A 22,530-nucleotide genomic window follows, 5' to 3' on the forward strand; every position below is an offset into this window, starting at 1 on the left:
ACGACCTTCACGAATTTCGTTAGTGAGCGAACTGCGGCCATGATTAATATTATTGCAAAAACCAATTCTACTTAAAGCCTTATGCTCTGTAAGAATGCTATCCCTGAACCTTAGGAACAGGGTCCATTAAGGATTATTATTCCCTAAGTTAGTGGAAATAAGACTGCATAGAAATCGTTTAGTTCTGAGCCATAAGTTGGAGTTAAATATTTTTTTAGACCAGATATATTCTACCGACCTCGAATAAGAGGTAAGAGAGAGAAAGGTTGCTTAGAAATTGCTTAGTTCTGAGCCATAACTTGGACTTATGTATTTTGTTAGGCTAGAATATTCGCATGATGCAGCGAAGACTACGCTTCACAAAAACTGATAGAAGTTGGGCGCTGTTGATAGTTACATTTCATAAAATTACTCGCTGTAATATACGAGTAAAAGTGGGGCTTCAACATTAGCGTTGAATAATCTACTAATAAATAGATAAAATAATTTTATTCTGAATCTAAGTGTATTTAAACTGATTAAATTTATAGACAAAGTAGTTATGTGTGAGCAAATAAATTTCGTACAAGGGACTACAGAACCTTTCGGCGCTGTTATCTGATTATCTATTGAACTTTAATTATGAGAAGCCTTAGTTGCTCTACGTAGAGTGGTTCTTAAAATAATTATTATATCCATAATAAGGTTATTAAAGTTGATAGATATATATGTATTTCGGTTAATAAATTTACGAGTTTTTCCAAAAATAAAAACAATTGGTATGGTTTTTCAAGAAATCATAATCTCAATATTTCGAAGTTTACTTGAATTAAATATTCAGGTACACATTTCCAGTGGGTTTAGACATCTTACTTATAGTTAAATTTAATATCCTCCATTATAAATATTTTACAATATGCAATAAATACGTGAAAGCGTTAATTAGTACAACATTATAGTTTTTAATACTGTGAATTCTAATAGAAGCTATAATTATTTTTTGATGTCATATGTTCAATTACAGAATAATATCCAATGTTAAAAATCCTAAACCTTTCAGCTACATATTAACGTTCCAAGTTAATGTGCTACATAAATGGAAAAACAATTTATATCAAATTTGTAAACATCAGAACGTTTTTTATATAATTACCTCATTTGAAATGACTTCGGTTGAAAAATTCTGCACCATCTGCGACCCAAATGTATTTTATAAGCATTTGTTTTCCATGTGTGAAAACAATATACTACTTCTATTCGTCAGTCAACGCGCAAGATTCAGTTGAAATGATACTAACGACATATTTTATTCGTACTGTACTAGTTCTACTCGATTTATTAGCAAGCCAATCATTTGCTCAGGAGGATCCGAGTAATGTAGCACAATGGTTTAAGGAACGGATTCAAAGGATTCAAATGGAACAGAATTTCGAAAATATTCTCATTATTCGTCGCAATCCAAAAGATTGTTTTCTGGAGAATTTACCAAACATTTTGGAACAACCAATATGGCTTTCTGGTGACAATAATACTTTCGATTTAAAACAGAAATTCAATAGCGAAGTTTTGGCACTGGTATGTCAACAGAAGCAGTTCGATATACTCCAACTAAAATCTTTAGCTATAAATCTAAATAACATACGTCATACACGTATCATTATTTTGGCAAAAGATTTTTCTCAACCACAGGATTTATACGAACCACTCATGAGGTTCTGTGAAGAAAATCAATTCACTAATGTGATTATTATTTTTGATAGCTTAATTAAAGAAAATATTTTCTACAGATATAGTCCATATCCAGATTATCAAGTAACAGTTCAAACATTTCAGAACGCAACAGATATATTTCGAAAATATTGGTTAAATTTTCGAGGTAAAATTTTGTATACCTTACCAGATCAATATGAACCTCGTACTGTGCTCTACAAGGATCTTGATGGAGGAAACAAAATAAGTGGTTACGTTGCAAAATTAATACAATTGTATGCTAAAAGATATAATGCATCACTGCAATTTCTTTTTCCTCTTAAAATTGGACAAATTATTCATTCCAATGCTATGAAAAAGTTTTCAGAAAATCGCACTTTGGATTTACCAATGAGTATAACAACAATTGAAAATTTGCAAACCTCTCATGAAGTTTCGTATCCAGTTGAAATGAATTCTTTATTAACTATGGTGCCAGCAACAGGATCAATATCCACGGAAAATATTTACCTTATAATTTTGGGAAAAAAATTAATAATTGTGCTAATATTTATGATTTTCAGTTTTTCTGTGCTTATTACTATTGCCGATAGTGAGATAAATTTAAAAACTGGAAAACAAATACAAATCGGTTACATAAATTTAATTCTAAACGATAAAGTACTACCAGGAATTTTAGGACAATCTTATGTACTGCATACTCAGCCTAAACCAGCTCAGAAGTTTGTGTATTTATCAATATTTGTATTGGGTTTAACACTGAATACATTATATGCAGCTCACTTGAAAACTCTTATTACAAGTCATCCATCATTGAGAGCAATAATGAGTTTCGATGATTTACGAAATATGAATTTAAATATTTTAGTTGATGAAATTGACGTAAATCTTACTGATATTATTAGAGGCCGTCAAGTTCTGGACAAAATACGGGACCTGATGAAAATGACAGATACCGCAACTTTTCGATCTCACCGCTCTAATCTAAATACTTCTTATGCTTATACAGTACCATCACCAATTTGGAGATGTTTTGAAGAACAACAACATTTTTTTACACGTAAGCTTTTTTATGCACCTAAATCAATGCTAATTTTGGAAATGACGCATTCCGGTATTCCATTACAAAAAAATTCTGTACTTAAGGAATCACTCGATCAATATATATACCAGGTACATGCTGCGGGCTTTTTAAAATATTGGTACGCAAACACGTTTCGTGATATGGTCTCAGCAAAAAAAATCGCTATCACTGATAGATCTGAAATAGAAAAGTTTAACAACTTAAGAATTCAAGATTTGTATTGGATATGGATATTAATTGGATGTGGTTATATGTTGAGCACAATAGCTTTCTTGGTAGAGTTGTGTCTCAGCTTCATCAAATCAAAGCTAAGAGAAATTTAATTGACATACAAAGTGCCTTTGCTTATTTTTTTAAGTTGCTGACTGATTATTAAGCTCATTTTTTTTTATTTCAAACATTATCAAAAATTATCAAATGTTAAATATTTCTAAAAATATCGGAGGTTTTAATGTAAGTAATATACTAATAAAACATTCTAATAAAAGGTGGAGAAGCAATGCCTCCCGATTTATATTTTCAAATATTAATTAAATTGGTTCTCAGGCGATTCAATAATTTTAACAAATATTTTGATTTGCATTCAATTATTATATATAATAATCTTGATTCGAACTGTTTTGGTTAAGTTCAAATATTCAATGGATTACCAATTGTTTAATAGAGTGTTATAGATTGATGTATAGTGTTAGTGTTAGTTGAAAAGGTGAATAAAATAATAGAAGCTATGTATATGAATCTAAAATTGACTTCAAATAAAAACAAATCACTCTTATTAATCCTTTAAAGCAATTCAGTGTAATGAGGATCAAAAGTATCAAAGCAGACATATCTACCAGTTTGGCTCTATAATGTACACATTTTGAGACCAGATGCGACTTGGTAAATATACTTCATTGGAACTCTTAAAAATATCCTTTATCGTTATTGATCGTTATTACACATTACTTACAGACGTTATTTACACTCACTATAATTGATAATAAGAACTTATATTAGCAAATTTTTGTATGGATTTTATATGAACTTTACTATGAAAAATGTATAAACTCTATGTAATAATTGAAATAGCGCATTAGCCATCTGCATAGATTTCTATATTATAGACTAGTTTCGAATATTTTCGAAACCCACTTCAAGAGGTGCTTACACAAAATATAATCAAACGTATAAAGACAAGGGAATAAATAGGGAGAGAGTGAGATAAGTCTCATAGAATCGTGTTAACAATAATCAGGGCAAGGAATTATTAATTATTCTTAATGAACACTATCATTTGTCTTTAGTTATTGCTGGAGGGGAACCATGAGTTGTTGTAATTTATATCTAAGCTATTCGCAATAGGAACTTTTCTAAAATCTTGTATTCAATTTATATTTGAAAAAGCGCTTTATTTACTAAAGTATCAAATTACAAAATATTTTTAAAACTGCGGTAAATAGTTTTATTCATACGACACATTATATGTTACGTTATTAAATATTAATCTTATTTTTATAAGTGTGAAAAATTATTTCTATTAAATATGTAACCAAACACAAAGCTATTAAAATGAAATATGCACACCATAGCCAAATGAAATCCTTAATTTTGAGGGCAGTGACTTCATGTTGTTTACTCAGGTCCTTGTATGACATTTTTCCCAATTTCACTAGATCCAAAAAAGTTGATGCAATCCAATGCCGAAGTAAACCTGAATCTTGTACTTTAGATATATATTCATCAACATATTCCTTATATATCGAGTTCTCCTGCAACGGTACACTAAACAGTGAGAAAGGCACAAAATACATAGAATCAACTATGTGAAATAATTTCTTGGTAAAAAGTGACTGTCGCTCTTTAAGCATTGGCCAATATACACTTATTACTGGATAACCATAGCTAGTATTTAAGCTGTCCCTAGTTGCAATGAATTCTTGATATGTTGCAACTACTTTGAAACCTTTGTGATATTTTGGCCAAAAATACTCGCCTGGGTTTACGTCAAACACATGCACTTCTTGCTCAGCCATCATAATTTTAACAGGACTCTCTAATAAGTCGTCAAACGATTTGATTTGCTTTGCTGGTAATGGTTGTGTGAAAAATGTGTTCAAATGTGCGCCATACATGGAGCTAAATACTAGACCAGTTAGGAATATACTCATATAAAGTATACGCAAATTTAGTAATGGTCTCTGGTGCATGTTAAAGCTTGTACCCAAAATACCGCATATACCTTTCTCGTTGAATATAAAGTTGATGATATTAAATTCTTTTAGAGATTTGTAAAAAACTTCATTAGTTGTCAAAAGAATTGAGTAAATAAGAAAAAGTATAAAAAGCGACAGAATAATTTCTGTACTGCTCATGTAGAAAAACACCTCACTCGTATCCAGATCCTTCAATAATGGTAACATTGGCAACCATTTTATAATCTCAAATGGATATGCGTGCAAACCCAGCTCGATAAAATTTTCAGGTGTCGATAACGTCACACCAATATCATAAGATCCATTTCCCACTGCTAGCATGACTTCTCGAAAAAATACCGTACTACTATCAGTGATGTGTGGAAATACGGGCGTAGCATTAATTTTGCGTGCTAAATTGTTCACAAACTTACCAACATAACCACTCAACTCGAATTCACCTTTTGCATTCTTGTAAGTAAAGGAATTTGGTATTATTTGATCAGGGTAAGCACGTAATTTAGCTCCTTTCATGTTTTTTATTTTATTGGGAAAATAAGTGGACCAATTAGATTTATCGAAGAAATTTGTTTTGACTTCAAAGACAGGAAACTTCTCCCAAGAGTAAAAAATGTTCGATTCTTGAAAGGCATGTGGCAACAATATTGAGTTCAGCAGGTGCAGACTTTCACATTTTTTGAAAACACTTTCGATATGTGTATTTTCTGTATCTGTGGAATATATCAGAATTCTCGTTTGCCGCATATGGTTCAATTTGTCCGCGAGTTGTTCTAAATTTTCCGATGTATTAAAGTTGTTCAGGCAGGCAATGACTATTATTTCGGCGGTAAAGTTATATTTGAAATATATTTTCATACTCGAATTAAGTTGTAAAATTGTAGTTTCGATATTCTTCAATATATTTCCATTGTCGAGCGGGAAACTTTTACAATTTTCCAGGAGAATAGTATTATAGTTCTTTTCTGTTTTCAATTTCGAAAGAACATTTTGGAATACTCGATTCTCAATACCTTCTTTAATGATTAATTTTGTGTTTGAATATTGGAATAAATTTGTAATTAAGATATAAAGAAAATATTTGATATTCATTTCTCTAACTTTTGTCGGTTTGACTTAATATGTTAAAGTTCTTTCTGCTAACGTTTATGCAGCTAATAGTCCAATTGAATACTAATTGCAATTACGACAATCCACAAGTGCTTTATATTTTATTAAAACTTTAATAGATTGGTTTTGCCTTATATACTGCTTCAAAAATTGATTTAATTTCAATGTAAATATACCCAATAGTTTAAGATTTGTAAATGAGATTATAAAAATTAAAATTAATCACATACTTGCCACAGCTAATTTTCTGATAAATATGATTGTTTCTTACAATACTTCCACTTCAAATTTTCAGAAACTTCTATACTACATACGTACCAATAAGGAATACAACCCTTAGTATTGGACAATATCCTTCTGTGAAAGGCACTTAGTGTTTGCTTTAAGTAAACATTTTGATAAAGAATGTTTTGCAATAATTATATTTTAACTATGTTCGTAGCATATATCAAATATCTCCATAGACTTTAAGTGGATTTTAGTTTGCGGTATATATTTAACTGTATACTTATTTTATCTTTACTTAACTCTATATATTGCCCAACCATGTCAACTATATCAAACATAAAACTTAATAAATAAGACTCCATACATATGTGAAATAGAAAAATAGTAAACTTTATAAATACGCTTTGTTCAATTTCTCCTTAAGATGAAATCTATATGGTAATGTGGACACGGGTGTAGCTAGTAACGAAACGACTAATAATACTGCCAAGGCGTAGTCGATCTCTGTTGACCGTTTTTAACTTCATTTCCAAATCAAGTAAAAAATTCCTTAGTTCAGAAAATTTGTAAGACCAATTAACTTTTAGATTGTTGAATCTACTAACACTATTACAAAAAAATCAACAAGAAATCACAACGAAAGAATCTAAGGATCATTCGATCCTTCACTCGGTTAGTACACACTAAGACCATACACAGTCACCTTTTAAACCATAACCATACAAGTATGTAGTTGCAAGATCGCTTTAAGAACACATCCTAATCGTTTTTTCACATTTTACCTTCACAAGTTTATATTTATTTAAAAATTCAAACTCGAACCATCCTATCCAATCCTATCCAAAAAACTTTAGGACAGTACTCGCTTTTCTTATATCAGCAAATCATTTTAAACTTTACAGAAATTCACTTACTTAAATCGGTCCTAATCTGCAAATAATTTATAATAATTCAATCATAATGATTATTTACCAGACAGCCGATAGTCTCCAAAACAAGTGCTGTGGCTAATCTGGTCTTAGATTATCCTAAACTGATTACAGATTTGACTAATCTCGTTTTAAATTATACTAATCTGGTCTTAAACTCATTATGTTCTTAAAAGTACCGCCTGACCGGCGTAGCTAGCTTTTGGTTTAGATGGGGACTATATTGGTTGGTTCAATAAACTATCTCATATTAATGTCAAATCATAATTACTAACTGTTTATTCATTTGTTTGCGTAGATAGCTCAATTATTCTTCTCGTGTAGTTGCTGAACTTTTAGGTCCGTAATATTAACATCCGCTAGCTTTTCAAGATTATTAGAGAAAAATTCATCTAGATTGGCTTTTTCTCTTCCTGTCAAGAGCAGGTAACATATCTTTGTATTTTGTAAGGTAAGAGGTTAATATGGCTGAATTCGAGCCAAAATTGCAATTTTAATAATCCATAATAAAGCAATGTTGCTTTTCTGTGTATAATATTCTATATGCTTCCCAAGAGTAAAAATTTCTAACTAGAAATACTGGACAAATTGAGGAGACGAACTGACTTTTTAATGTTTCTGTCTCCAAATGTATGCCTATGTAGTACGATCGTGCAGTCCATATCTCTCTCAATAGAATAACTGTATTGAAATACTTGTTGAATATTACTTTCATTATATTTTCTTATTCTAGGTGCATTTGTGGTAGCTGTTTTACAGGTGTACAGATTATTATATTTTATACAATAAGTAAACATCAGTACATAATATATCTGTTCGATCTCTATATAGATAAGCTCCTTATCCGCTCATCTGCTTACTTAGGATAAAGTAGATATATACAATGAGTTATATACTATCCAAGAAATGTATAACTATAGCTGATATATATAATCCATTAAATAACAATTGATTAGGTACTGTAGGATAATAAAAGAAGGAAATAGGAGATTGATTAATTCATTTCTCTGCGTATGAAGTCTGTTCGCAAGTATTTTGACTGCATGGTTGTTATCCAAACTTAAATATATATATGTGTATAAAATAGTGTACCTATATATATAAATGTTTATAATGGTATAACATTAAAGTAAATAAAAGTTTCATTAAGCTTTGAAAATCAAAACGTTTACATTAACATTAAGTAAAAGTATTTTTGAATTTGATTAGAAATTATTAACACATATATGACACTGCTAATTAGTATTGCATTAAACTCATTTATATTATTTTCATTTGCTTTCAATTATACAGATACAAAAATATTAGACCATTTACCTGCATATTAATATCCCGTATCACTGATGGTCACTACTAATGGAATGACAAATAATAACAGACTTGTAGATATCCGAACATATTTCAAATAATTATTTTCATTTAATTGATTTAAGTTACGATAGTATATTTTACATCCAAATGTACATGGAAAGTGTGAAAACTTTTTAAGCAGCTAGCAGTATATGTAATCAGTTTAGCAGGAATGTTACTAACAAAATATCTTATTCGTCTCATTCTACTCAATTTGACGTTGGCACAATTATTTTGTAAAGCACATGGAATCAACCACGAGCAATGGTTCACCGAATGGATTAATAGGATCCAAATGGAACAAAATTTCGAAAACATTTTGATTTTGCGTCATAAAACAGAAGATTGCTTTCTAGAAAATTTAGCAAATATTCTGAAGCAACCGAAATGGATTTATACCGATAATAATATCTTTGAGCTAAAACAAAAATTTAACAGTGAAATTCTAACGGTATTATGTGTACAAAAAGAATATAATCCTGTCCTGTTAGTGTCCCTGGCTAAGATTCTAAATAACTGTCGACATACTCGTATAATTTTATTGGCGAAAGATTTTTCTTTACCACAGGATTTGTATCAGCCGCTCATAAATTTCTGCGAACAAAATCAATTCACGAATGTGATTATTTTATTTGATAAATTATTAGAAGAAAAACAATTTTATAGACTTACTCCATATCCAGAGTATAAGGCAATCATTCAAACGTTCGGCAATTCGACAAAGATATTTCCAAAGCATTGGACAAATTTTCATGGTAAAGTTCTGCACACTTTACCTGATCAACTAGAACCACGCAGCGTTATGTATATAGATCAAAAAGGACACCTAAAACTAACCGGTTATGTAGCAAAATTTATACAATTATATGCCGAAAAGTACAATGCCACACTTGAGTATCTATTTCCTATCAATATTGGACAAATTATTCATTTCTTTACAATACAAAAATATACAGAAAATCGCTCCTTGGATTTGCCTATTAGTTTGACTGCTATTGCGACTGTCCAAAGCTATTATGAACGGTCATATCCAATCGAATTGAATTCATTACTAACTATGGTACCAACAAAGGATTTAATGCCAACGGCTGATATATATCTCATGGTTATAGATAAAAAATTAATTATCGCAATTTTATTTATGATTTTTAGCTTTTCTATGCTATTTGTTATTATCGACAGTAAAATAACTTTGAACTCTGGAAAAACCCAAAATATAAGATATATAAATTTAATATTGAACGATAAAGTAGTACCGGGTATTTTAGGACAAACTTATATCTTACACAATCGGCCAAAGCCGGCACACATATATTTATATATATCTATATTTATTTTGGGTTTAACCTTAAACACTATCTATGCAGCACACTTAAAAACTCTCATCACAAGTCATCCTGTACTACCAGAAATAAAAAGTTTCAATGACCTACGAAAAATTGGTTTATATATATTATTTGATGAGACTGATGTTAAATTGTTGGATACGTTAAGACCGAAATTCCTAGACCAAATTCGTGATTTAATTAAAGTAACTGATACTTCTACTTTTCAAAATGAAAGAAAAAAGTTTAATATTTCATATGCTTATAATGTTCCAGCACCAACGTGGACTATTTTTGAGGAACAACAACGCTTCTTTGCAAGAAAAATTTTCTTTACTCCGAAAGCTATGAAACTTTGTGAGATGTATCATATGACCGTTCCACTGCAAAAAAATTCAGTACTTAAAGAACCGTTCGATTTATATATACATCATATTCACGCTGCTGGCTTGTTAAACCATTGGTATACAAAAACATTTCAAGATATGGTGTCTGCAAAAAAGATCTCTCTAACTGATCACACCAAAGTGAATGTATTTAATTATTTAAAAGCCGGAGACTTAAAATGGGTATGGATATTTATTGGAAGTGGTTATGTATTGAGTTCTATAACTCTTTTAGTAGAATTGTGTGTTAATATTAAAAAATCAAAGCCAAGAAAACTCTAAGAATCTAATAAAAATTTTTTATTGTATTTAAACAAATACTATACAAAACTACTGCAGCGATTTTCTTCAAAGTTTTTTATTATATGAATTTAGTATTTATATGAGAATTGATATATTGTAACATTTTAATTTATATATTATTCAAAGATTCTAATAAATTAAACTCCTATTTAAAAATTAAATGACATTTTGAAGTATATTTATCTAAGACTATTAAGTAGATTACAGAACTGCATAATATTGTATAATAAAAAAGAAGCAATAAAATTAATTCCTATCAAAAATTAAGTTTTTATCTATATCATTAGAAAAATTCTTTAAAAAAAGCTAAATATTGCCATCTTCTTCTTTCTTCTTCTTCTTTTATTTTCCACCATTTTTTGATTTAAACCATAATCGGTTTTTAAATATTTTAAAATAAATTGCTTATATATTTGAAAATACTTACATAAGAACTTTTTATTTTGACTGCATGTGCTAAAACGTCCCAGCCAATGCCTCTTAATTTCTGCCGCTTCATTAAATTGGTAAACCCCCCTCCCCCCCTATCTTCTCCTCATCCGGCGTCTCTCATGCCTCAATGGCTAAGTCCGTGGCACTGACCATCCAACCTCAGTCATTTTCGGCTACGTACGTCCCTAAGCCATAACATCAATTCGCAACCAGCACTCCGGGCTTTCAAAAAAGATGAGGTCGCTTCAAAATTTTATAGTGTTATCGTCATTGAGGTTTCTTACAGTTTTGAAGGTCTAAGGTAAAAAGTATACAAATGCTTTTTTTTTGCAGGTTAAGCAATGATATTACGGTTACATGTTAGTGTTAAGAGCTTAACTGGTGCACAGAATAACATTGGTTTTTATTGTTCTCCCTAAAACGAATTTTAATAAAATATACTCGTTTTAGCACACTTTTCAATCCGTCACTACATCATTACACTTTTGAGCATATGTTGGGTTTCATAGCTGCTTTGTAGTATCGGTATTGGACACGTCACTACAATAGACAATACCAAAACATACATTGTGCCACTTATTCGTTCTTGTAAGTTGACCTACACTTAAATAATACTGATTTGGTTTTATGATTCGGTAACAGAAAATTCAGTACTCAGTAAACGGATCATAGATGCCATAAAATTATCTGTGGCTTACATCTATTCTATTCTATGATACTGTAAGCATTTTTCAAATTACTTCCGGTTGACCATTTTATATATACCATAAAATTTTAAACTTACTTAATAATAGGATTAATTCGTTAGTAACTTTAAAGTATGCAGTAAGAAAAAACTTTATTTTACTACATGTAAAACTTTTATTTGAATATAATCAACTCTTTTACATATTATGATATTAATAATCGTGTACGAAGGTTTTAAAGTAATGAATTTATTTTAGAAAGTTAATTTTGTACAATGCTTCCATTTAACGAAGTTAATGAACATCTCTATTAAAAATGCGATTGTGCTTAAAATGTAACCACAACTAATAAAAATCCAAATCCATTTTAAATCCTTGATTCTTAAACTACGAAATAGATCATCGTTTCTTATATTGGCCCGCGAAATTTTGCCCGCTGACAGCATATCCTTAAATGTACTTATATACCAATGTTGCAAGAGTCCTGCAGCATGTACAAACATTATATAGCGATCAAGAGATTCTTTAAGTATCGAGTTTTCCTGAAGTGGTATACCCAAATGTACCATCTCTAGGATAACCATTGCTTTTGGAGCATGAAATATTTTTCGACCAAAGAAACGTTGCTGTAGTTCGGTAACGGACCACATTGATGTTGATACTGGATAAGCATGAGACGTATTTAGAATCTGGCGTTGTTTCTGAAACATTATTGTATCCGTTATATCTAGTAAATCACGTATTTTATTTAGCTGTTGTACTCCAATATTATTATCTACTATGTTTATTTCAGTTTTGTCAGCTAAAATTTTTACATTCGTTTTTCGTAAGTCATCGAATGTCATTATTTGTGGGAGTGAGGGATGACTTGTGATCAGAGTTTTCAAATGAGCTGCATAAAGTGTGTTCATAGTCAATCCTAATATAAAAATAGATATGTAAATACACCGCTGTGCTGGTCTAGGTTTAAAGTGAAATGCGTAAGATTGTCCTAAGATTCCAGGTACTACTTTATCATTCAGTAATAAATTTATAAATCTGAAATTAATTTGATTTCTAGTTTTTAAATTTATGTCACTATCAATTATAGTGAAAAGTAAAGAAAAACAGAAAACTATTGTTATTAGCACTATAATTAATTTTTTTCTAATAACTATGAGATAAATATCAGCTGTTGAGAGAGAACCCATTGTGGGTACCATTACTATCCATGTAGATAATTCAATAGTATTTGACATTATATTCGTTTGCTGATACTTTAATATTCCCATAATACATATTGGTAAGTCCAAGGTACGATTTTCGGTATATTGTTTCAGTATATTAAAGTGAATTATTTCTCCAACTTTAACAGGAAAAAGAAATTTCAAAGTGGCATTGTATCTCTTAACATATGAATATAATAACTTTGTCACGTAACCAGTTAATCTTTGTTCTCCATTCCGATTCAAATACATAATAGTGCGGGGTTCAATTTGGTCTGTTAACGTAAGTAAGACCTTACCATTGAAATTAAGCCAATGTTGTGGGAATATTGTTGTTGTATTACGAAAGGATTCTTTGTTCACTTTATATGTCGGATATGGTGTTAGCCTGTAGAAAAATTCCTCTGCAATTAATTCATCAAACAAAATAATCACATTTGTGAAACGACTTTGATCACAGAATCTCATGAGCGACTGATAAAAGTCCCGACGTTGAATAATATTTTTTCCTAAAAATATAATACGCGTTTGCCTTATATGATTAAGAATTACCTTCAAAATTTCTAGCTGAAGCTCGTTGAATTCTTGTTGGATACACACAAAAGCTATGAGTTCGCTGTTGAACTTTTGTTTCAATGCAAATGTATTGTTGTCGCCATAAATCCATCTAGGATATTCGAGTATATTTGGTAAATTTTCCAGGAAACAATCTTGATGTTTGTGACGCAGTATAAGAATATTTTCAAAGTTCTGTTCCATTTGGATATTAAGGATCCAATTTCTGAACCATTGCTCCAAACCATTGCTATACTGTGTTTCCAAAGGAACTAATTGTGCTGCGATTGTATTTAGTAATATAAAATGTATAAAATATTTTCCTAGTAACATTTTTGCTGAACTGCATGTGTTTACTGATAGAATTATATTCGTATTATATTTCCATTCAATTAGAATTAATGGCCGTTCAAATGCATTTCAAGCTTTTCCGTCACATAATTTTATGCATTTCCTTAATGTTAGGTAATTATTATAAACATATGGTTAACTATTGTTTTGTTATTAATTACGAATCCATTAGTGTCATTATATATGACATAATGCATACAGTACACAATTTTTAATATACATACCATATATAAACTTCTACAGTATAGTTGATAAGTCTATTCACTTTAATTTTAAACATAAATACATAAATCAATGAACAACCAACTTGAGAAAGCCAAGAAATCATTAAGGTACTCAAATCTCAGTAAGTGCGATCAGAGTTTGTAATGAGTGTTAAAATAACTTGACTGGACTAAAATATTCAAGTATGGATTCTTTGGATTCTAAGGCATAATATGATACAAACAAGTAAGAAGAGATATGCAAAGAAACGAGCGAGATCGTTGCTGTTATGCTCTGAGCTATTCTTTAGCATAGAATCATATTTTTCTACTTATGAGAAGAGAAGAAGAAGAACAAGTGTGATGGAAAACCACCCACGTTGATTACATCGTAAATTCTCAATAGAGACCTACAACCTTAATCAAGATTGTCTAAACTTAACAAAAAATAATTTTAGAATTATAACAGGAGTTCTTACAGATAATTTTAAGTTGAATCATCATCAAAATAAACAGAGAATTATTCTCTCAGAGAGTCAATCAATTCTCAAAGCCCTAAAAATCCATACATTTACATTAAAAATGTATATAGAATGTAACAATCCACTTAATCAAAGACCTTATCTACAAAGAGGTCTTTGATGCGTGAACATAAAGGACACAAAGGCAACGAAAAGGCGAACCTTTATTACAAATAAGGGGTGAAAGGGTCATTTATCGGTCTAACCCCTTTCTTTAGCTTCAATAAAAAGAATATAAAACATGTGACCAAAAAATGATCCAAAAAATCACAAATTACTTTAATGGCATTGACGTTCTAAATTACTCAAAAAAATTCTTGAATTTTGACGCCAAAGAGCAAACATCCTTCTCAATCTAAACAAAAAGAGTCCAAAGCCATTCTTTTTTGCACTTTCAGGCCACTTCGTCTCAATGAACACCTACACAAAATAGGTATATTCAGCTGTGAAGAGGAAGAGTCTATGGAACATCTGATCAATAACTGTGATGCATTAGGCCACAGGAGACACAAAATTAAAGATGCAAACCAACTAGAGGATGAAGATCTTCAAAATCTTCCTCCGAAAGAGCTGGTTCGTTTTCTCGATATATTAAACTTCTAGATACAAAGTGGTGCACAATAGCTCAGGCTGATCGCAGTGCATAAGTCTAGTTCATAATTCCTTACCATTACCTTACTATCTTCAATGGAATTTGTTGGTTCTATTAGGAGGGGAAGAAAACTGCAAAGAATGTGATATAGAAGAGAACAAAAAGAATAGAATATAACAAATGTTACTTTTTATTGAATAAGTAGAACTCAGTTAATCCCTAGAAGTGAACGAAGAAGGTACAGTCTACCTTTAGGCTTCATTGTAATATTGCTCCTTCATAATATTAATTATTTATTTATAATATTATTATTACAAAACAGCAAAAAATCGTTAATTGAGATTCATGGAAGTAATCTAATGGCCTGCCATTGCAACCAACCATTATAATAATATTATTATTTATAATATTAATTAACCTGTAACTAATTATATATGAGTAAAAATCAAACACCACAAAAAGTATTTAATGTAGTTATGAAATTTAACTTAAAGAAACGAATATTTATAATGAAGACATTAAAAAATCATTATAAAAAGACATTTTGTTTATTTAACTCGAATTCACATAAAAGGGATTAACTATTCCATTTTATTATAGTATTTTAGTCCCACACCTTTGATTTTAATTGTTTCGAATTTTCAGTCCCTCCATGAAAGTTACCTAAGTAAAAATAATATTTAATGCTAATGGATTTATAATTAATAACACACCAACCAATATTAGAATTCATTTAAAATAATAGTTCGAATTACTAAATTTTAATGTATAACTTTAACTTATCTGTCATAAATTATAATGCCTTTTATTGGATATTATTTTTTGTTACGTTACAAGTAAATAAAAATTTGTGGCCATCAGTAAATTTTCGAATTTCAATAGAAATGTTACCTGCAAAAACTTTAGTTCATTTTATATTGCTGGGTTTGGTTGCAGCTCAACTGGTTCCCTTGAAGGAACAACTTCAGTTCGAGCATTGGTTCAAAAGTTGGGTACGTTTAATTTATACGGAAAGCAAATTCGAAAATATCTTAATACTGCGTCATAAACCTGATGATTGTTTCTTGGAAAATTTGCAAAATATACTTGAACAACCCAAATGGCTCTTCTCCACAAATAATACTTTTAATCTAAAACAAAAATTTAATAGTGAAATCTTGGCTTTTGTATGTTTACAGAAAAAATTTGATGTTCTCCAATTAAATCCTTTGACGAAAATTCTAAATCATATACGACACTCCCGACTCATCTTTTTAGGTAAGGATTTCGCTCAATCGCAAGAGCTGTGCGATCCACTCAAGAATTTCTGTGAAAAACATCAATTTACAAACGTGATTATTTTATTTGAAAATTTAATGAAAGAACAGCATTTCTATAGGTTAACACCATATCCAGTATATAAAACAGTCAGAGCAACTATCAACAATACAAAAGAAATTTTTCCTAAATTTTGGTTAAATTTTCATGGTAAAGTCTTGCTCACATTACCAGATCAAGTTGAGCCTCGCAGCTTTATGTACATGAGTCACAATGGTCAACAGAAATTAAGTGGTTATATAGCAAAATTAATACAATTATTTGCTAAGCGATACAACGCTACACTCCAGTTCCTCTCTCCGGTAAAAATTGGGAAAATTATTCATCCGCCTTTTATGAAAAACTATACGCAAAATCGATCGTTAGATTTGCCAATTAACTTAGGAGGTGTTTTGAAATTTGATCATTACCATGAAATGTCGTATCCGGTTGAATTAAGTTCCTGGTTAATAATGGTGCCAACGACGGGCTCATTGATCACTGCTGATGTTTATCGTATAATTATGGAAAATACACTGATAATTGCTTTTGTGTTTACAATATTTATTTTTTCAGTACTTTTCACGATCATCGATAGCGATTTAACTTCAAGAACTGGAAGGCAAATCAAAATAAGACTCATAAATTTAATACTAAACGATAAAGTTGTGCCTGGAGTCTTAGGACAATCTTACATATTTCACACACAACCAAAGCTAGCACAAAGATTTTTATATATATCAATTTTCATAATGGGTCTTACATTAAATACCCTTTATACAGCGCATTTAAAAACTCTTATCACAAGTCATCCCTCACTTCCACAAATAATGACATTCGATGATTTACGAAAAATGGGTGTGAATATTTTAGTTGATGAAACCGAAATTAAGGAAGTGTACAAGTCTAAAGCATCTACTATTTTGGACAAAATACACGATTTAATGATTATGACAGATACTTTAACATTTCACAATCGGCGTAGAAATCTAACTACATCATATGCTTATACAGTATCAGCACCACTGTGGGCAGTTTTCGAACAACAACAGCTCTTCTTTGCGCATAAAATTTTTTATGCCCCGAAATCAATGGTTCTCTCTGATATGTATTATATGTGTGTTCCACTCCAGAAAAATTCTGTGCTTAAGCAATCCCTTGATTCTTATGTTCACCGCATTAACGCTGCAGGTTTATTACGTTATTGGTATGTAAGCACATTTCGGGATATGCTGGTAGCAAACAAAATATCTCTTACTGATCGCACCAAAGTGGAAACATTCCACAGTTTGAGCGCTTGGGATTTGAAATGGATATGGATATTTATTACATGCAGTTATGTGTTAAGCATTGTGATATTCTTTATGGAGTTATGTGTAAGTTCTATTAATTTGAGAAAGTCATAAATAAATAATTGTACTGCTTTATCACATCTTTAAAGCACCAAAAAGAAGCTCAAGAGAAATGCTTTAAACATTAATACAATTATAAAAAATATTTGTTTTTAAACTTGAATATTTATTAATAAACTATGAGGAAATGTTAAGTGTTAAATAATTCACATTATGAAAGATAATTATATATGTTATATACATTTTTTTAATAAAGTTGTCTAAAGTGATTTATTGATTTGTCTGTAAGTCAACACGATTAATGTGGCTACTGGACTAAATTACCTAAAAAATTTTTAAAAACTAAAATCGTTAATTTTACATTTTTAGTTTATTATTACTGGTAGATTGCAGATACTAATGGCAGCTCGACTATCAGGAAACAGAATAGGAAACATATTTTTCCACTTCATTGCTTTTGAAACTGGTGTCTCTTCATTACAGTCCAAAATTATTTTGTATTCAATTGCCTTATTTGCCGCTTTACTATATGCAAAAATAGTGACATACAATTTCTTGACCTGATAGGGTATATCTATCACTAAAAAATATATCAGAGTTTTTATCACATACCGTCACATACCCGCCACATATTTTAAAGAGCTGTGTGTAGATATTAACTTCAGAATTATTAGTTTTATCTAAGTGATAACTTTTATTTTCAATATCATACAAAAACATACTGTGTCTATAAATAACTGATTTCCATTATATAAACCCACGTAATCTGAACGATTAATCACCTACAGTGGTAACAGTTAATATATTATATTCAATTCTGTTTAAGGGGAATTTAATAACGCATTTGAGTTATTAAACTCATAAGCTCTGAGAAAGAAATCAGAGAAACTTTCGACGAATCGGCATTATTAAATAAAAATATTTGTTCAAATCCTTACATTTCTATTAATATTATATATTACTATATTACTATATCCAAAAAACAATGAATCCAAAATTCCTTATAATAAATCCAAATTTTCTCCCTTAGATACGAAAAACATCATCCTTTTTTATTTTTATGATTGAAGTAAATTTAGAGGCGACGATAAGCAATTAAAGTATTGGAAAATCATGAAAAATTCGAGTTTTTTTAAAATAATTAGAAAAGTATTGATTGTATTGGTAAGATCGTATGTTTTATCGACATATTTCCTTATTTTTTTCGAACAACTTTCCTTTAAACTTTGCGAACGTTTATGTCAACATCTTAACACCTGTGGTGGAACCTGTAGAAGTTTATTTTTTGAATAAAATGTGTTGTTTGTCATTGGTTGGTTTTCATGAGCTCGGTGAGGATTAGCATCTATAACTGATACATACTATTTCTTTTGTAATACAACTTTTTTGATACATCACATAACTTAAAAGTTCAAACCATTTACCATACAGCAGTAATATTTTTTATAAAAGATAATGGTTTTTTCACCTCTAGACTTAAAACTGAACTTTTCTTTATATATCCAATATTTATATCTCAAAAGGTTAACCACCTCCTATAGAAACGTTTAATTTTCTAGGTGTTATTTAAAGTATTCAAAACAACTTAATAAATATAATTTTATGTAAAGAAAATTTTTAAAATTTTATGTGAAATTAACGAACTAATCCCGATAATAATCAAAAAACTTATTTATTTTTTATTAGTTTTATTCATCTATTTTTAATTATTTTTTACTAATTTTATTGCGTTTATTTTTAATTAAGATTCATTTTTGGCTTAATATATTTATACTTAAATAAATCAACACAATAGTTAAATATATATTTTTTTTATAAATAAATGGAGTAATAGGATAATATTATATATTAATGCAATAGTTTTAATTTTGTTTTATTTTGTATAAAATCATTAAAAATTTCTGTTAAAAAGACGCAAAAACTAATACATATGGCAATACTGAACGCAAACCAAATCCAAATAAAGTCACTAAAACTTAAAGCCCGCAACTGCAGAGTTTCACTCAGGTCTTGCATAGACATTCTTCCAATTCTCACAAGGTCAATAAAACTTGAAGACACCCAATGTTCCATTAAGCCAGAACTAAATATTTTTAATATAAAAGCGTCTAATGTTTCTCTATACATTGAATTTCGTTGCATTGGAATACCAAAACACGCAGAACGCGCAAAATAAAAACGTTCAGATGCACGAAACAGTTTATGACTAAATAAAGCTTGCCTCTGTTCGATTAATGGCCATAAAGAAGATGTTACCGAGTAGCCATAAGAAGTGTTCAGATTGTTCCGATGTTCAATAAAGTTTTCAAATGTTGGTGCGACCACAAAAGCAGCGGCATGTTTTGGCCAAAAATCTTTTCCAAGTGTAAAGTCTAAAACGTGTAGTTCTTGTTGTGCTATCATAATTTTTATTGGACCATTGAATAGATCCTCATAACTCTCGATTTGCTTGGCATGCATTGGCATTGTAAGAAATGTATTAAGATGTACTGAATACATAGCATTAACCAACAAGCTTGTTAGAAAGATTGCAAAATACACCATACGCAGATTAGCAGATGGAGATTGTTTCATTTTAAATCCTGAACCCAATACGCCACATAAACCTTTTTCATTTAGCAAATAATCTAATACGAAAATATTTCCATTTTTCTTTATAGTGTAGAAATGTTCATTAATAGTTAATAAACTGGAATATACCAATGTTAGTATTACTAAAATCACTGAGAACATTCCTTTGAAGATTTGCACAAACATTTCACTTTTTTCCAGATCTTTGATAATGGGAAACATGGGAAACCAACTGAAAGTTTCAACCGGATATGTATGCACATAATATTCTTCAACCGATTCAGCCGATGAAAGACTGGCTCCAATATCGTAACTTCCATTCACAATTGCATTCATCATGTCCCGATAGAAAATCGTTTTATTATCTGTTGAGTTAGTGAATTCCAAAGTGGCATTTATTTTTTTAGCATACAGCACTACCAGTTTTCCTATATAACCAGTTAAACGAATTTGACCGTCTTTGTCTTTATATATAACTGATCTGGGAACATTTTTATCAGACATCGCACGCAACTTTGTACCTTTTAAATTAGTTATTTTATTTGAGAAATATATTCTTTTATCTTTTGCCTGAAAGTAATGACTTTGGACTTTAAAGATTGGAAAAAGTTCATATGAATAGAAGATATTCATTTGCTGAAACTCTGAAGTTGTAAGAAGCACATTGAGCATTTTCAATTTGGCACAACGCTCCAATATTTGCGTAATAGTATCAAGTTTTGTGTCACCATTTTCTAAATATATAACCACTCTCGTCTGTCGCAAATGTTCCAATTTATAGGCAAGTGTATTTAATCTATTCTCAAACCTTTGTCCATCCAGACATAATAGCACAATTAATCTTGTATTAAAATTGGTCTTCAGATAAATTTTATCTCTAGGTTGCATATACAAAATCGCAACCGATCCAATGCCTTTGAAGAAACTGTAAAGTTCAATTGTGGAATTATTGCAGTTTTCAATAGCCAGCGTCTTGTAATCCTGCTCATGTTTTAGTATTGTGAAGAATGCTTGTAGATTCTTCTGATTTTCTGTATGCGGAGTAAATATTTCCGTCATGCCAATATTAAACCCAGCTGTACGACTTAAATATATTAAAATATTTATAACGTACAACAACATACTCAGCCCGAAATTGAAATGCAAAGTTACTTTTCTCTCATATTTATTCGTATGGTTATTCGTAATGTTAAAGTGCATTAATAATATAATTCAACTACAAAAGATTTTTGTATTGTATTGTAAAATTACTTAATTTATAGTTTATATAAATAAACGATATATAATTTATCTTGACATTTTTTTAGCTACTGTGTAAAAGTAATTTTCCCTAAATGTTATTTTATCACATAATAACAGTTTTAGCTACTATACTTCGCTCATGGCTCATGAAATTTTTATTTAATTCTTTGGAGTGTTATTAGTAACTAATTATGTATAATATTAAATTAAACAAGTTAATGTGTAAGTTAATCAAATTTATATAATATATAATATTAAAAGGATATTCAATGTATTCATTTTAATATCACAAATTTGATAGAATGAATTCCAATTACTTAAATGATTGGAAACGTCATGTACTTATTGTATTAAAAACCGGATGAATTGCTGAAATACACATTCATTACAATAAATTAATAACAAAATTAGCTGTAATTTTATTTAAAAATACTTCGGAGATAGTTTTTACAAAGAACGAAAAGTGCTTTAAACTCATAAAAAATTTTCCGCATTACTTCTATGTTTCTGTTGCAATTCATCCGGTCAGAAATAATGCCGTAATGCAAGGAATATAACAAAGAAACAACAATTTGCAAACTGCAATAGGTGAAATCATTACACGATGCGACAAATCCATATGTCATCATGTGCTCTTAGTCTTCCGCCATAAATTTCTTCTTTTAAAATAAATGAATATTATAAAATTGACATGGACAAAAGAAAATAGAAAAAATATTATATACATCTATGCATTTCAAGGATCCAAAAGTAAACATTAATAAAATACAGTTCAAAATAATTTTTGGACTTTGTCATCAGGTGTGATATACCACATCATTCAAATATCTTCCATGCAACATCTTACCGCAATTTATCGCTTCGATGATTCAATACATCGCTTGCAATAGCTCTGCTATCTTTAATACAACACTTGTAAGCTATACTT

The 22,530-nt window shown here is 29.9% G+C and overlaps 4 protein-coding genes across 4 annotated transcripts; 2 read left to right on the forward strand and 2 right to left on the reverse strand.

Moving 5' to 3' along the window:
* The first annotated feature begins 1,266 nt into the window (after positions 1-1,266).
* Positions 1,267-3,096, forward strand: LOC119674205. Its single transcript, XM_038085331.1, has 3 exons — positions 1,267-1,691; positions 1,767-2,281; positions 2,351-3,096. The coding sequence occupies exons 1-3, from the start codon at positions 1,267-1,269 to the stop codon at positions 3,094-3,096; spliced, it is 1,686 nt and encodes a 561-aa protein (XP_037941259.1).
* A 634-nt stretch (positions 3,097-3,730) lies between these two features.
* On the reverse strand, positions 3,731-5,481 carry LOC119674206. Its single transcript, XM_038085332.1, has 2 exons — positions 4,340-5,481; positions 3,731-3,743 (listed from the first exon to the last, which is right to left on the reverse strand). Exons 1-2 carry the CDS (start codon positions 5,479-5,481, stop codon positions 3,731-3,733), a joined length of 1,155 nt encoding a protein of 384 aa, XP_037941260.1.
* Positions 5,482-11,968: 6,487 nt separating this feature from the next.
* On the reverse strand, positions 11,969-12,625 carry LOC119674207. Its single transcript, XM_038085333.1, has one exon. The coding sequence runs from the start codon at positions 12,623-12,625 to the stop codon at positions 11,969-11,971; it is 657 nt and encodes a 218-aa protein (XP_037941261.1).
* Positions 12,626-16,025: 3,400 nt separating this feature from the next.
* Positions 16,026-17,843, forward strand: LOC119674208. Its single transcript, XM_038085335.1, has one exon. It carries the CDS (start codon positions 16,026-16,028, stop codon positions 17,841-17,843), a length of 1,818 nt encoding a protein of 605 aa, XP_037941263.1.
* Positions 17,844-22,530: the final 4,687 nt, after the last annotated feature.

The sequence above is a fragment of the Teleopsis dalmanni genome, chromosome 2, assembly GCF_002237135.1.
Source record: "Teleopsis dalmanni isolate 2A chromosome 2, ASM223713v2, whole genome shotgun sequence".
In the NCBI taxonomy this organism is placed as follows: Eukaryota; Metazoa; Arthropoda; class Insecta; order Diptera; family Diopsidae; genus Teleopsis; species Teleopsis dalmanni.